At 42.5% G+C, this 18,010-nt stretch overlaps 1 protein-coding gene across 4 annotated transcripts in view; it reads right to left on the bottom strand.

The window, feature by feature from the left end:
• Positions 1–3,069: 3,069 nt before the first annotated feature.
• Positions 3,070–18,010, bottom strand: part of CRB1 (crumbs cell polarity complex component 1) — a 244,451-nt gene continuing 229,510 nt past the window's right edge. For all 4 annotated transcript variants that reach the window (XM_062211545.1, XM_062211546.1, XM_062211543.1 and 1 more), the window contains one exon: positions 3,070–3,809. In XM_062211545.1, the coding sequence (XP_062067529.1) occupies positions 3,594–3,809 (216 nt within the window). In that variant the 3' untranslated portion in view covers positions 3,070–3,593. The remainder of the gene's footprint in view (positions 3,810–18,010) is intronic.

Genomic DNA, 18,010 nt, shown 5'->3' with positions numbered 1-18,010 from the left:
CCAACAGAGAAAGGAAGACCTTTCTCTCTGTCTCTCTCTCTCACTGTCCACTCTGCCTGTCCAAAAAAAAAAAAAATTACACTTGATCTGAAAATTGCACTCACATTGGTCATGCAAATACTACACTTGTCTACTCAACATGAGCTCTAGCTTGTTAAAGACAATTCCAGGCCGGCGCCATGGTTCACTAGGCTAATCCTCCATCTGCGGTGCTGGCATCCCGAGTTCTAGTCCCGGTCAGGGCGCTGGATTCTGCTCCTCTTCCAGTCCAGCTCTCTGCTGTGGCCCGGGAAGGGCAGTGGAGGATGGCCCAGATCCTTGGGCCTTGCACCTGCATGGGAGACCAGGAGAAACACCTGGCTCCTGGCTTCGGATCGGTGCAGCGAGCCAACCATAGTGGTCATTTGGGAGGTGAGCCAACGGAAAAAGGAAGACCTTTCTCACTGTCTCTCTCTCTCTCACTGTCCAACTCTGCCTGTCAAAAATAAAATAAAATAAAAAAAAGACAATTCCATACAAATGCTGCATAGGGCTAATTTTGAAGTATTCCTAGAATAAGATATTGAATATTTAACTTGTCCAAAGATGCAGATATTTGGCTCACCTTGGCAACCTGTAAGTTACCTCCTTATCATGTATGTGTTTTCAGTGTCCACATACAACCCTTCATTTATTCATGTTGCATGCATTCATTTTTTGATTCAATTGTATATGATTCCATGCAGAATCCTAAGAATAGCCTGTTCAATTTGACATTATTTCTTTTCTTTTTTTAAAAAAATTTATTTATTTATTTGAAAGAGTTACACAGAGAGAGAAGGAGAGGCAGAGAGAGAGAGGGAGGTCTTCCATCCACTGGTTCACTCCCCAATTGGCCACAATGGCTGGAGCTGCACCAGTCCAAAGCCAGGAGTCAGGAGCTTCTTCTGGGTCTCCAACATGGATGCAGGGACCCAAGGAGTTGGGCCATATTCTACTGCTTTCCTATGCCATAGCAGAGAGCTGCATCGGAAGTGGAGCAGTCGGGACTTGAACTAGCACCCCTATGGGATACTGGCACTGCAGGCAGCAGCTTTATCCACTACGCCACAGTGCTGGCCTCTTGACATCATTTCTAAACTTAATGTATTCTTTTTGACATCTACCTCTTTCAACCTACATGGATCATCCTAATAGGATCAACACATACTCTCTATACTTTTAGTTTGTGTTTTGTAAACTCAGCTACTTATTTTTTCCATTCAGCAAAACCTCTTTTACCATTTCTCTATAAACCTCAATTAAGAAAGTTGTAACTCCAATGGGATGCAAAAATGAATGTGTCATGACATGCTCTACATGTGGACATCCAGAAACACCCAGCTCCTTGAATTTGCACTTACAGCAATATTAGTATGGAGGGAAAGCCATAGATTAAGACCCTAGATCCACTACAAAGAGATTAGTAGCCAAAACATTCTGTCAGCCCACACAAATGTTGGATATTTTGGGATTCTGAAGGTGGCAGATACAAGTTTGAGCAACATTCATTCACGACGTGTACATTTATCCCCAAAATATTGTGTTTTCAGCATGAATCAGGCTTGTTCTAGGCAAAAGATATTGCACAGAAAGAACAAAACACAGCTCTTTGCTTCTTATACCTTAAATTCTGCTCCGGGAAAACAGCAAAAAGATATGTGGTCTAATGGGTGATGATAAATGCATGAATAAAAACTGAGTTCAGTGATGAGAAACCAGTAAAAGCAATTGAGAGGGCATAGACATTGAATTTAAAGGGAAGTCAGGATTGAATGGGGTCCTGTCACATGGAAAGCATTTCAGAACTGATAATTGGTTCAACTTCCTCTGAAAGGCTGGGTAAGCTCAAGAATGGGCTGGTCGTTGTGTTTGGTAATGTGGGCATCACCGAGTGAAGGAAAAAGATGAGTTGGTTTGAATTCAAGAGGGGAGAGAAGTAGGGGAGACAGAGAATATATGAAACTTTTATAGATGTTTTGTTGAAAAGGGAGCTTGAGAAATGGGAGAGAGATGTTGGCAATGAAAGACAGCAGCATCACGTTCAGTGCTAATGGGAAGAGGCCAGTGCAGTGGGAAGACTAGTGATATGGAGAAGACTGGGTAAATTACTGGAATGATGTTCTAGCATGGTTGAGAATGGTGGATTAGGCTAGACCAGATTTAAAAATCCATGTCATTATGCATGGGGGCTGTGGCACCGAGGGTTAAGCTGCTGCTTGGGATTCCTGCATCCCACATCAGAAAGCCAGGGATCAAGGCCCAGCTCCTCCTCTTCTGGTCCAGCTTCCTGTGAATGTTCCTGGGAGGCAGATGACGGCCCAAGTACTTGGGTTCCTGCCCCTAGGTGGGAGACCCAGACAGAGTTCTTGACTCCTGGCTTTTACTAGGCTCAGCCTTGGCTGCTCACTGGCATTTAGAGTGTAGCCAGCCGATGCAAGATTCTCTTTCTGTCTGTTCCTCTCTCTGTCACTCTGCCTTCCAAATAGATAAGTAATCTTTATAATTTTGTAATGAAAAGCTTCAAGCATGTGCCCAAAATACAAATGCATGTATTTTAAAACTTTATTTGAGTTCTACTATATATATGCGATTCAAAAATATGTCTGGAATGTAAGCAAATAATGTGTAGTAAAATATATAAATCTAAGGCCCAGTATTTTCTCTCCATACTCAGAGATAGCCTTGCACACATACATTTAAAGTGAATTCACCTCACTCTGGGGTTCTTACCTTTAGGCAATGTCATTGTTTAAAACTGATTTATTAAAAAGCGTTTGGAAGGAGAGAGCTTGATCTTTCACTATTGAATATCTGAGTTTTCCTACTCTCTTGATTTCTATCTAGGAAATATTTTGACCTCACACAACCTTTTTACAAAAAGCAATGACTTTAAATGTAACTGAGATAATTTAGTTTAAAGATCTAATTTGTAAGCAGATTCTTCAAATGCTTCTAGAGTTTTATCCCACGTAATGTTTCAAAATGCAAAAAATTCTCAGAAAAGAGAATAAAAACATTTCAATTTTTATTTGTTGCTGTTGGGTCACTTTTTAAGCCAAAGGTCATTCCTATGGCTTTTTCTGGATCAATGATTGAAGGACAAAAGTGTCCATTTCATCACAGGAATACAACTAAAAAAGCTTTCAACACATGGTGAGAGGGAGTGTAAAAGGTATTCTGGCCCTCCCGCCATTGTTTCTTTATAAAAAAAAAGGTGGCAGTTGCCTACTGAGGGGCATCCTAAAAAATTATCCCCAGGTTGTAAAGTGTTTAAACTATAGCCACTGGAGCTTTTCTCAGAAGATAGTGTTCCCTGGAAGATGTTTTTGCTCTTGATCAGGGAGAGATCATTGGCACAAATGTTGCTTTGTGATTGGCTAATATAATGTTAATAAAACAATGGTGTCAGGTTGAACTGCTGTGAAAGTCTTCAAGATGCTCAAGAGAATCCTTCTCCCATTTCCAGGGTAATCCGGTTGTACATGAATATCTCCAGGTAAGGAACAAAGACCCTCCAGGACAATCATCTTGTTCACAGCACGTACATCTCTCTCTCAAAGGCACATAAAGCCCTAAATCAGCCGTTCAATCGAAGGGGGTGCCGTCCTGCTCCACATTTCCACTCGAGAGCTGTCCTTCTCCTGACGGCTTGGGCTGTAGGTTCCCCTAGTTGCTCTTCTGCTGGAGGCAACAACAGAAGTAATGGCGGCTAGCAAGAGGATCAGCAACAAGGCGAACGTCACTGAGCCAACAGCGGTGAACATGTCTGAAATCAAGCCATCTGCCAGCTGGAAGGATTGAAATAATTGGGAAGTGAATTGCAGAGCAAAGGTAAACGTTTAGCACAACGGAACTACCCTGGGAGGAAGACCCACCAGAGCAAGCTGGTCCCAGTCACCTCTGTAGAAAGACCAAGGTACTGTAGGGAAGTCAGGTTTCCTTTGTGCCGTGTCATGTGAAAGTGGTCATAAATCTATCATCTACCATCTATAATCAGAAAGTGTGGCATGAATTAGGCACGGTGGGAACTCAGTACTGAGATCATTCGTGTGGACCTCACGGGCGAAGGATGACATGGCATGGATATTTGTAAAATAGTTCTAATATATTATTCATGGTCTCTTCCCTCCCTTGCTGGAAGTCCTGATTTGGGGCTGCAGAAATAGTTACATTACAGTTCTTTTTGTGGGATGCAGGGGGTGAAGGAAGCAAATTAAATTAGTCAGATCTGATGAGAACCATCCTGAGGGACTGTGATGTGCTGGTCTTGGAGGAAGTTTCCAAAGTCATCCCTTTGACATGTATTTGATGTGACAATTGAATGGTTGTAAAAACACGTGCTGAACCAAGACATCTAGCGACAGAAAGCTGCAGGTAGGGCATCATCAGAGGAGCTAGATCCTGACTCTCAGGGGTGTCACTACTACACACGAGTTTGTTTAATGTGTATTCCAGTGTGCTTGCAAAGCTCTTCAGCAAGCTTGAACTGTGCCAGTTTAGCCATGGGCAACATCAAACTGCAGTTGAGTTGTACAGAACTATTAAAGACAGGAGGGAGCAGTTGCTACTTGAGTTTGTTAACCAATTTTCATAGAAATATTTCTGTTGGAATGAAAGCAGGAATAAATCATTTTACCATCTTAGTTGTATTGCAAATGACTCATGTCCCATTACCAAACCGATCTCCTATTGCTATGGAAATCTTCACTTAACATTCTAGAGGGTTTAAATACTCATGCTATTCTTACTCTTTGCTTGTTTCCCATGTCTTGGTTTAAATCCTTTTACAATGAACACAATACGGTAAATGTATTTATACTGTTATCTTGAATCTACTATGAGCTCAGTTTTTTAATTCATTTAATAATGCTTACTGATTATTTGCTATGAGCACTTACTGAGCTAGGAAATAAAAATACAAAAAAATAATTCTGGGGATAGGAAAAAAGGAGACATGCACGTGATCACACACAAAAAATCCTAATGCATTATAAGTATTATTATGATGCTATCATAAATAATTGTATAGAAGGGTAGGTAGGGGGCTGGTGCTGTGACGTGATGGGTAAAGCTGCCATCCGCAGTGCTGGCATCGCATATGGGCACCTGTTGGAGTCCTGGCTGCTCCTCTTCCTATCTTGCTCCCTGCTAATGTGCCTGGGAAAGCAGCTATTTGGGCCCCTGCACCTACGGAGGGGAGACCCAGAAGAAGCTCCTGGCTCCTGGCTTCAGATCAGCCCAGCTCTGGCCATTGTGGCCATTTGGAGAATGAATTAGTGGATGGAAAAATCTCTCTTTCTTTCTCTTTCTCTCTCTCTCTCTGTAACTCTACCATTCAAATAGATACATAAATCTCAAAAACAACAACAAAGTGTGAGTGGGATAAGATTGGAATGAGGCATGAAGCATGATGGTGCATTTACATCCCAAGAAAGAAATTCCATTTTGATGAAAGAATTTGAAATAAAACACAGAGTGATACAAAAGTCCTTAGAATTTGGGGAGCAATAGGACACTCAGTGGGCACAAAGTTATGATCCAAAGTATAATTGGGATAGAATTAAGAGTTGTGAATATATATCTGTAAAGGAGACAAATCTTGTCAAGAAATTTGTATGTCACACTAAATTGAGATTTTTGTCCCATAGTCAATTGGGAGCCAATGATGATGTTTAAGGAAGAGCATGACACAGTCAGATCTGTGAGATGGTGAGAGATGGGAAAGGGAGAGAGTGGGGAAGACACTGGAGGTAGAAAAAAGAGTTCATCCTGCTTGTCATGATTGGAAAGGACCTACATCTAAATTTAGGCAAGAAATGAGATTTGAAGAAGAATGGCTGAGTGAGAGCCCTGAGGCAGGCCTCACTCTGTGCCAGACTGTGTAGGGATGGGGGGGAGCAGAGGAAAACTGAAGATGGCTGCTGATTCCACATCGGAGGATGCTGTGGCCTGGGACAGCATTCATAGATTGGGTACACAGAAGGAGAATCAGGATGGCATAGAAGGACTATGGCCTGGGCTTGGGAAAAGCCAGATTCTGATGCCCATAAAGCCTTAGAGGATGTGGCACTGTAGATAGTTGGAAATATTTACTCCTCTCTTTCTCCATATTCATTTTACTGTGAAAAGTTCTGGGTCATGACAGCTTTCATCCTCCAGTGCCTGGAGCTTTCAGAGTAAAACATATCAAGAGTTTTATAGAAGTCAGTAGTTTTTGAGAAAATTAGCTTACCCCGACTAGAAGGAGCACTCCCCATCCATACTCTGTGCTCATGCTTTTGTGAGTAATTACATCTTGTATCAACAAAGATAACTCTGGGCTGGGAAACTGAACAGAGCCATAGATTTGGCCTTGAAAGCTCAAAAGTCTGGGACACAGAGGGCAGATGGACTCCAACCAGCAAAAACCCTTGGTATTATCTGGGGACCTTCAGATAACACACACCCTTATTCCTACATGTGACTTAATCTGTCCAGCAAATTGTGTTATCTTGGAGAATAAATGGCTGTTCTCCTGGAAGAGTGAGTTGGGAGCATCCACACGTACACCAACAAGGGAGGAATCATTTGGTTTGCCCCTGTTTATTTTTTTAAACTTTTCTGGGCCATTTTCATCTCATTTGGACAGAAACTGACTACACTGGGGAAGCTTCAACCACCCAGACCCTCTCATGGGCTCCAATGCAACTGGAGAGTGAAAGGGACTTCTGGGGTAGTCCCTGCATCCTTGTGAGTTCCACTCTTTTGGTAGAACCAAGGGCTGATCTGTTCCATGTAGCCTGTGAGGAGCCAAGGCACTTGCCTACAGTTGCTTTGCTGTCCTTGAAAATGTGGTGAGAGCGAAAGAGAAATTCAAGGCATGGGACTCGGGCTCACCTCCACCAGCCCTGGCTGTGTAAGGAAAAGGTCAAGAGTTCCACTTCAGAGGCCGGGCGGAGCTGGCTGCTTGTTGCTGCCCTCACTTGTATGAACACTGACCTCTCAATGACCCATATCCATCACCTACAAAACTGGATATTAACATCTGCTTAAAAGGGTGGGGCTAAAACACAATGAATGCGAAACCCACAAAAACCTGGTCTATTGTAAGTTCTCAACATGTAAAAATATTAGCAGCTATCAATACACCATCTATCGTGATCCCTAACTCTGTTTGTTTATGAAAGATAAACTTGCACCCTGCAGTATTTTGGAGGGAGCCAACCTACAAACCTAACTGTGCAATTCCAAGCCTCATAGAAAGGTTTTGATGAAACAGTTCCCCTGACTGTATCAAATAGGGCGCGTCATTAAGCTCTGGAGTGAAGCCGAGTGAGTAGGGTTTTGAAATCACCTCTACAGGACCCTTTGCTTTTGAATCCCCATGGTTGAAAGGCTTGTTCTGCTCTGCTATTCTTTAGCTGTGCTTAAAATATACAACACTGGGATGGGTCTTTTGATAATGGAGACCACTGTGACACATGAACTGCTGATGGGATGAGATATCCAGTGTGGGATAAGATTCCAGGCCAGATCTGTTTGGGTGAGTTGAGGTTCTGATATTGCACTTTCAAATAACATTTCCCTGAAAAGACATACTCTACATCAGTTACAAACAGCATGCAAAATTATTTTTCTAAAAAAAGTTGTGCTGCAATCTGTATTCATTCATTATGTGAACTTTTAAAAAATGCACATTACATGGGATGTAAAAATATTAGCAGCCATCAATATACCATCTATCGTGATCCCTAATTCTGTTTGTTTATGAAAGATAAACTAGAACTCCCTCCGCACCTTGCAGTATTACCGAGGGATGCTGGACACAACACATACTTGCTAAACAGACAGAAATGGATTTATCCAGTTTCTCAACTTGTTTTGTGTACTTGGCCTATACATGCCATTTCCTCACCTGGGAACAGGAACAATGATTTCTACATCTTAGAATTGTTCCAAGGACTGCAGCATTCTGAGGTATACAGGGTTTCTTGTGGTGCATGGGCACAGGGTGAGAGCTGGATCCATCACTGAAGTCCACGTTGCTGTCATTGCAAAGCAGTTAGCAAATCCTATATGCTGGAGTCCCCACTGTCTTTCCTAGGTTCCACCAGTGTAGGCAGAAGTGGTGCTGAGGCAGACTGAGGACACCCTTGGCTATCTATCCCGACATACAGCGAGATCCCATGTTAGAGGGGGGGAAGGGGAGCTACAAAGATTCTTTGTTTATTGAATGAATTCTATGTGGCAGATGTAGGTGATGGTAGCTGTGTTATATTTGTTTTGTTTTTGAATCTGTCAACATTCAAAGAATGCCAGAACTAATATCACACAAAGCTCCAGGTTGTTGCTCTGGTTTCTGGCCATCCAGAGTGACCCTTCCCTGGCTGATTTCATGGCCCCGCCTGGATTTCTGAACATTTGCAATCTACTTGTGTGGAATGTCAGCAGACAGAGCCCAACTTGAACATCCTGAGGGCCATTCCATTCCCACCCTCACTGCACTGAAGTATAGCTGGCAGGAGGTTGTGCAATCTGGGTCCCTTGGGATCAACTGTTCCCTCACTAAGTGTTTGCTGAACAGTTCATCTAATCTTGAAAACGCAAAATGAGCTGGCTCGTCTTAAAAGAAAAAGAAATGACACAATTCCTGTCTTCAGCATCAACAGCTGCGTGTGGTAGTATTTAGGGCCAGTGAGATCGCTGGGAAGAACGTAGAGATGATGAGCAGAGAAGGAGCCTGGGAAAACGTGCCACATCACAGGACTTTTTGAGAAACTTTCCCACTCCTTTTCCAAGGAAAACTCTCAGGTTTTCCCTTCTAGTGAGGAAATTCAAGAGCTGATATTGTTACTATTACTGACCTTTAGATTTGTTCTCTCATACCTGGGTTTTATAAAATCAGCACACGTATGCTTGTGGTTAGCACCAGTGGTAACGCTGGGGTTAAAAAGTGCCTCTTGGCAAAGCTTTCAGTGGAGTGCATTACTCTGAGATCTTCTCGGAATTCAGTTATTCATTGGTTATGTAGATATGAGTGGAGACAATTTAAGATGGGAAGTTAGAATGTTTGAATATGCAAGTTGACTGCAGGTAACGTTCAATATGTGTTTCTGAAGTGTGTGTGTGTGTGTGTGTATGCTTAGTGTTACATGAGAAACCAATTAAGACTATTCTGAGAATTAATGATTACTGGAAAAATTACTTTAAACATTTTTAAAATGCCAGCTAGAATACTTATCTTCCAAATGCATACTTAAGGTAAAACAAAGACATCTCTCTAACTTCGATCCATCGAATTAAAAAAAGGGTGGGGGAAGGAATATCCCACATGCTAAGACTCTGGAGAGCAGTTCTTGTGAATTACTATCATAACAAGTAGATCCTCAACTCGGTGGATGGTGAAAATCTCCCACACAGAGTTGAGTCCTTGAACTACATCTTATCAGTGAATTGTTAGAAACAGCTGTTTCCATAGTAATATTGAACACATGCCAGAACTCTGTTTTTAAAATTAATACTGATACAGTAGCCAATTTCCAACCATAAATACACTGTCTACTTTACAGTTATGAGGGAGAAAAATCAGTCACCAAAAAGCTAAAAGAGAGGGCCAAGGCAGTTTCCTGGCACAGAGAGGGGGGCATTTTGCCAGAGGCTTCTTTTAGGAAACAAGTGGTTTTGGGAGCTGAGGAAAAGATGTCTATGTGTGAGCCGCAGGTCCTTGGGACCAGCACAGAATCTAAACTGTGCACTGAGTGCTTTTCCCCTTGGCCCCATCTTCTAGATGACATGCGAGCTCTGGTTGGGATTGCTGGGAGGACCCGATGGTGAGCTCCTGTCCCCTCCAAGGGCTCAGACTGAAAATGACAGCATTTGAAGTTCCTCACAGGAAGAAAAGAGCCCAACACAGTGTCTTTCTCAGTCTCACCTCACAGTTACAATTCCTTACCATGGTGCTAGTTGGGGTGGTCCCGTGCTGGGCTGACATCGCACAGTGCAGGACTGACAGCCTGAAAGGGGTCATGATGAGGACTTTGCACTGAAGCAGCTACTGTGGAAATTTCCTTTGGATACATCAGAAAGAGAGAGAGGAAAAAGCAAACCAATCCAGCCTAAAGATACATTCTGGAAGTCTGTTCCAGTGTGAATCAGTAGCCTTTCACACATCAGCCCAAGCAATACAAGTTTCCTCTTGTTGACGTTTATGGCCAGAGGTCAATGATACTGACATTTGGGATGTGCTGTGACATAGTTCAGAAAGGGCCACTTTTATTCCTGCTTTTGACTAATAAGTATTGATCACATCCTTTGTATAAGCAGAAGGCCGGCTGGAGACCCAGGAATGAGCCTCATGGCCCCTGCTCTTGCCAGCCTAGGCCATGGGTCTGTAATTCTTGTCCTGATGTCTACAAGTGAATTATTCTCTTGGCTCAGCTAGGTTAATCACAGGGCATTTTCCTGGTCCATTTTGGTTTTAGAAAAGCTGGGTGGACACTCACGTCCCATCTCCGTTTATATCTTCTCTTCAGTTTAGGAAATGGTGGCTACTAACTAGCAACCCAGAAGATGTAAGTCACTCAGCACCGTGAGCTGCTAACACTTGTAGTTTTCCATCATGGCTCTCTTCTTCACAATCTATAGCCACACTCATTGATTTCAGCTTCCCCACCACGCTGCTGAAATTTCTCTGTGCTGCGTTCCCACAGTCTGAATCCTGGGATAAGGGTGGGCATTTCGTGTAGCAGTTCTCATTTGCATTCCATATCAGAGTGCCTTGTTCAAGTCCTGGCTCCGCTCCTTCTGATTCCACTTCCTGCTCAGGCACACCCTGGGAGGCAGCTCAAGCACGTGGGCCCTGCCACCTGTTTGTGAGATCCAGATGCAGTGCTGGATTCTGGCCCCTGCCTTGCCCAACCCTGGCTATTCAAGCATTTGCAGAGTGAGCTAGTGTATGGAAGACCTCTCGCTTTCTCTGTCTCTGCTTTTCATATAAAATAAAAATAAACTCTTTTTAACGAAGAAAAGAATCCTGGGCTATGTAATAACTGTCTTTCACATAGTTAATTAAATTGTCATGTAGCCATACTCTCCTCCCCTCATCTCCCTCTACAGGAAAAAGAATGACCCTGCTTACCTGATTTGGAAGTTCATGGAAATAAACTTAAATTGCTAATTGAAGACCCTTTATCAATGAGCCCCTATTGCCTTGTGAGAGTTATTGTCAGTGGCAGCCCGGCTAGCTCCTGCTTTCCAACAAGCAGCCCTCTTTACCTGCTGCCTCCCCCGCAGGAGTCATCTGCTCCTGCGTGTGCGTGTTCTCTGTCTTGGAATGTGGAATTTACTCAGTCACATCTCTCCTGTCTTTACAGCACTGCTCAAATTGTCTGCCCTTGGCAAAGACTCTCCCAGCAAGTCCACACGCTATGGATTGAACATGATTGGGCCCTCAAAGAGTCTTAACCCAAAGTCATAGTTAATGGTACTACGAGGGTAAAGCTTAATCTGATGGTATTGTTTAAAGGTGCCTGGGAAATGACTAAAACCAGATTATGCCATGAAATGGAGCCTCCATAATTGAATCCTGTTAACTTTATAAGAAGAAAGAGAGAGACCACAGGGTGACAGGGACATACAGAGAGTCATGCATGTTCCTGGTCTCTTGCTGTGTGAGGCCCTGGGCCACCTTGGAACTCCACCAGCACGAATGGCACCAGGAGAGGCCAAAGAAACCAGTGAGACCTGCCTGATCATGGACTGTGAACCTCTAGAACAATGATCCCACACAACCTTTTCTGTACAGTTACCCTGCCTCAGATATCTCATATTGGAATGAGATGCTGAGCAATACACATTAGGACTCACCATCCCGCCCCCATGGCTTTTAAAGCAACGCCCAGGGCAAGCACAAACCTCAGAACTGCATGGCATGGAGTATGCTCTTGAATGTGTTGCTATCGCTCATTATGAGCTGAGCCAAATTCTGCTCTTCCCTTGAAGATGGTGAGGAATATGTCTCTGCTTATCCCTGGAACTTTCCAATGATAAAAACCGCAGTGCTTTGCACAAAGTGACTGATTATTGAATCACATACTTGCAGTGTTCAAGGCTCTGCTTCTTGCATTATTAAATTCTTTCCAGTCGTAATAAGAACTCTATATAGCCCAGAGCCTTCATCAGTGGTAAAATTCATTCATGTATTTATTCACACATTCACTCACTACATAAATTTTCGCTGAATGCCTTCGAAGTTTCAGACAGTATGTTAAATTCTGAAGATGTGGGTTGGAATGGCATAATCATTGTGTTTAGAAGATTCACTCTTTAATGGTGTAGCCTGAGAGTCAGGACAGCTCTATAAACAGCCAGAGTTGCAAATGAATCTTGTTCCCATCGATGACTGTATCTCTCTGCAGGACATTAGGCTATGGAGTACATCACATGCTAGTGCACTCACATATCCACCTACCCCACATATCTACCTACCTCACATATCTACCTACCCCACATATCTACCTACCTCACATATCTACCTACCCCAGCCTGCTAGTGCCTAGCACAGAATCAGGCACACTGGATACTCATGGACTTTTTTGCAATTCACTGGCATCGCCATTCTTAACCTAAAAGCAATACCCTGGCTCTTTCTCACTCAGATTTCTTTCCTTTCTCCAACTTTATTCGGTTCATTGAGTGCTGCTGTGGATGCCTTCTCACGGTACGGAGGAAAACGAGGCCCGGTCTCTGACATCCTGTGGCTTATCACATAGTCCTCGGGCAGAGGTAATCTAGTCTGTGTCATCATATTTATTGCCCTCAAATCAAAACCAGTTGCCAAAGTAATGAATGTTTATTGGTTTATGTTGACTTAATCCATGTCAGAGGAGCTTTAGGAGCGTATAAGGATAATTTGACCAGCAAACGGAAAGCCATAAAAATGATCAAAAAGCCAATAGATATGTTGAGAACACCAAGATTATTTTTACTGAGGATTTATGGCCAACTTATCAGAAAATTATTTGGTCCCAGTCCACATTCAAATAAGTCCCTCAGTAATTCAGTAAAGATTCCAACCTCTGAAAAAATAGCCCCCTATAATGAGATACCCTAGCAGCCCCTAACTTGCAGCACATGTAGTTTAATTTTCAACAGTTGTGAGCCTGCAGTAAATCCAGCTTTGGGATCACTAGCCCCACTTGTCCATGGACCTGCATTAAATTACTGGAACATGAACTGCAGCAGGGCAGTGCTAAGTGTATCGCGGCTTCTGACATACCTGGGAAAGTGTTCATTCATCACATAGAGTTTAGGTGTGGGACATAGCCCAGATGGCGGCAGTGCCAACTCCTGCTGCGGCCCAGTAGAAGTCGATGCCAAATCACCAGGCTCTGCCACACCGTGTCAGCTTTGCCTCGGGCCTAACTCTAGAGGGTGTATTTTATTGACCAGACTCCAATTGGCTTCCCCTTGTGTAGGTGATAAAGTGTGGCGTCAAGTCACCCATGTAAAATATATTACTTTAAGTCTGACAACTTGTCATTGAAGTCCTTGTTTATATAATCTATTGTGCCATTTACTCTATTCTTATTTTAAAAGGCAAACATAGAAATGAAAACCTTTTCTTCTTGCTTCATTGATGAATGTCTATAGCCCACACTTTCTCTTAAATAATCTCAGAAGTAGCTATTTCTGTTGTCACTGTCAGTTTACATCAAATTAGCAGACTTTAAGTTTCGAACTCTGCCTGCAAGATGAAAGACACCTACAGTGCTTTTAGGGGATGGCTTGCACTGCACAGCCTTCTCCCTAGGAAGCAGTTGGAGATTTGGTGCAACCCAACAGAGGGACCCTGGGAAGCCAGGAGGCCGGGCAGATCTGCGGTGAGCATCACGAAAATCCGTGCACTTGTAGTAACTGAAAACACCAAGGTATCTGACAACCAGCAAAGAATGAAACTTTCAGGCTTTATTGAAAAAGCATCTAGTTTTAGAACTAAAGCATCCTTTCAGAAGCTGGACTTTCAAATGCCAGACGAGCCATTTGGCGAAAGTCAATACAATTTAAAATGAGACGGATTTAGAAATACTGCAAAGCCTGAGGTTTAGCTAATAGTCCCCCTAAATTCTCAACATCAAAATGGGTAGGGGGTTGGGGTTGGGAGGTGGTTGTTTATATTAGTACCCCTGGCAATCCAGAGCATGCCTCTTGGAGGGGACCCAAATGTGGCCTAACAACACTTTTGTATTTGTTTAAAAATGCTATCAAACAAAAATCACGCTGTATATCAATTTAGCACAGAGTTTGATAGCTTATCATGAAATTAGATCAGATAACATAGCTGAGTTTTTTTAAACTTTTGGATCTCTAAGTCTACATGATATACACATCGTCATTTTGATATTCCAAATCTCTCTCTCCCTTTTAGAAATAATAGTCTTGGAGATCTTGAGCCAAGAAAGAATGGGAGCTAGAAGGGCCATGAACTCTGTTCCTTTTGTACAAAAACTTAAATGACAAACGATATGAAGATTGACGTAAGTCACTGGACATTTTAATAAAATGAAGATTGCATTCTCAGTTTCCTACCCTTGCTCAGAGGCATACACAAGAAGAAATGAGATAACCTAGCTAAAGAGCTCCTACATTTAGTTCTATAATTTTCTGTTAATATTCTCAAAGTCCAAGGGATTGCTTTATAGATAATCCTTGATGATTACTGTATTTTCTCATTTTCTTTGTCATTTATCATACTTTGTCATTTAAATTATTTACATACTATTTTCAGAACTTCAAGTAATTACTAAAAGCATTTTCTGCTTACTAACTTCAAGGATCTGAAACAGGGAAATTTATTAACTCCCAAAGAGACCTAACATTGAGAACTCAAACTGTAAACTAAGCCTCCTCAATTTTGTGGCACAGAACAACTCCTTCTTCTGTTCCCACACCCCAGAATAACACTCCCCCACCCCTTTAAAAAATATTTCCCTTGGGCCTATAACTTTTCTGTTCAATCACCATTTAGACTGGTTGTCCTCGAGGGCCGGGTGGAGTGAGGAGCCGCAGGGAGAAAGCCGTGATTAGTCGCCAGGCTGGGAGAGTCCTCCCTGCTCCTGTTGACAAAGATTGATGCCAATTCTCCGCGCGATCTCGTGCTCATGTTCTTTTCAGGGTCATCCTGCTTGCACAGCACAGATTAAACACTCAGCCCTGGTATTTTCAGTGTTGTGAGGAGATGCATTTACATTCCACTGACAGTGCTGGGTGTGAAAGGAAGCCATCTGCCGCGAGGTAGATGCAGCCACGCGCGAGGAGTCCATCCAGCAGGCCACAGAGTGAGCAGGACAGGGCTCACTCAGCCCCCGTCCTGCCCTTGCCGTGGTAGACCTGAACAGAAACCATGCTACAGGAGAGGGAGATCTGTTCTTAAAGTGGTTCTCAGATGTCTCCCATCAAATGGTTTCATTGTTCTCTTTGACCAAAATGTATTTACAACTGTTTTCAAGGGTTCCTATCCTAGCTTCAGGTTATTTCAACCTTAGATACCAAGGTATCTGATTATGTGTGCACTCTTTCCCATGTCTACATCGTTTCTAGAATAGGATTGCCTGTAAAAATACTTTGGAATGAAAAGATGGTACACAGGAAAAGAGGGAGAAGTGCTTACAAGCTGATATTGCAATAGGGTTCCGGCATTTTACATGCCATCTTATTTTAATTTTCACAATAATATAATGATATGGAGTTCATTGTCTTTGTTAAGATGATTCAAGCAATTTGTATGGGATCAATAGCTAGTAAACAACAGACATGGTGTCCCAATGACCAATATCCCAATTCAATTATTGCACATAGCTGCATCATACATAGCACACTATATAGATGCGACCCCAAATCTATCCCATAATTTCAGCTGTTACCTGTAGTTGGCATATATACACACTGAGGGAAGAGTAATAATGGTTATTTTATATTGCAGGTCTCTTACGATGCCCGGTGCTTATACCACCAGTCACGCTTTCCTCCTTACCAATGTTTGCTTAATTTTTTAGGGTTTTGCATGGGAGAAAAAGCTTCAATAAAGTATGCTGGGAGCATACATTTGGTACAGGTGGTTGAGACATCATTTGGGCACACACAGCCCATATGGAATACTTTGGTTCTAGCCCCAGCTTCGTTCTCAATTTTGGCTTCCTGCTAATGTGCACTCTGGGAGGTAGCAGATGACAGCTCAAGTACTTGGGCCCCTCCCACTTGTGTGGGAGACCTGCACTGAGTTCCGGACTCCTGGATTCAGCCTGGCCCAACTCAGGCTGGAACAGGCATTTCAGGAGGGAACCGGTGGATGGAAGATATCTCTGTCACTCTTTGTCGCTGTGAATCAATCTCTCTCTCTCTCTCTCTGTCTCTCTCTCTCTGTCTACTCTCTCCATTCTCTGCCTTCCAAATAAATAAAAGACAAAGAAATTTTTTAAAAAAGGTATATGGGTTCAATGGTTTTGTTTGTGAGTTCTAAGGTGCTCAGCTCACAATAGAGGACTGGATATAAGCTGTCTAGTCAGCACCTGCACAGACCCTGAACAATTCAGCTGGAGAACAAAGGACAGAACTCATCATTCACGACTTCCAGTCCCACGCTTTTAACACTCAGCATGTCTATCAAGAAATAAAACAACTAAATGATGCAGAAAATCTCTCAGCGTTGCTGCTTCTATAAAACAGCCATGTGCTACCCTCCAGTTTCAGCACAGTGTTATCAGGCGATGGCTAAGAAGGTAGCTGTTTCAATGCTTCGCAGTGTCAGAAAACAAGACATCAAGCCAACAACTCCCCTTTTAGGTGCAGCACTTAGATTGCAGCCATGTATTGCTTCCAACTGTAAATATTAACGGTGAAGCAAAGACAAATGCTGATTGGCTGAGGACTGCCTGAGCTCAGCATATTACATGACACTCTGGCATTATTTGCTGAGATGGAGATAATTGTACTTCTTGTTAACAAGTTTCCGTGTATTTTCACTCCATCAGCAGGTTCTCGAATCGATGCCTAGATTAGGTTTGACTAACATCAGCACAATTTGACTTTGATAGAAAGTTTGAAATGGTGCATAATTAAAAATTCTTCATCTATTTCCTAATTCCTTAGTAAAGGTAGCTAATCCTTTTGGATGCCACAACACGAGTTCCAGCTCCCCAGACCATGTGGGTTCCTTTGCCTCTGCCTGCCTAAAGGATTCCATAACATTTTTAGGACAAAGGGGAACATTTAGGGCCAAACTAAGGAAGCCTTTCACATTTTATCCACTGCCAGAAGGACTGACATTTTCCACAGGTGGAGAACTGCAGCTGTATTTGCTCTGAGACACAAAGTTTAAAAGCTCCCATTTTTTTTTTACAGATGCAATGTAAAAAAAAATTGCCTGAAGATAATTTATGTGAAAACATGCACACGTATTTTACTATGTATAAAGCATAGGAGCATTATTGTTTGTAGATTACACAAAGTATAATTTGCCCGAATTTAGTAAATGCCAGCTGCTGAGGACAGTGATACAGCAGCCTCTAAAATACACTTGGACTGTTCGATCGCACAGGCATGGCACATCACTCCCTATAAAGCGTCAGATGCAAAACAGTCATCCCACACTATCAGGCACACAACCAAGACAGATAACATTACACATGTGTACAGTGTTAAAAAAGCCTCACGACTTTTAAATGTAAGCACATATTCTAACTATGAAATACATTAAATGTGTTCCCTTTATATATTAATATACTTTCTTTAAAGAACATAGTTTTTAATCAGTGTAGCAAAAATTCTAATTAGCATGTTCTCTGTCATGGGCTCCTACAATTCATGGCCTGATAGACTCTTGTCTCGACATATGATTACAAAACTATGATTTTCTGTATTTGGAAAGCTGTATTAAAAGAACATAACATGGGATCAGTGCTGTGGCATAGTGAGTTAAGTTGCTGTCAGCAGTGCCAGCATTCCATATAGGTGC

The sequence above is a fragment of the Lepus europaeus genome, chromosome 14, assembly GCF_033115175.1.
Source record: "Lepus europaeus isolate LE1 chromosome 14, mLepTim1.pri, whole genome shotgun sequence".
Taxonomy (NCBI): Eukaryota; Metazoa; Chordata; class Mammalia; order Lagomorpha; family Leporidae; genus Lepus; species Lepus europaeus.
This window is presented reverse-complemented; position numbering and strand designations above follow the sequence as displayed.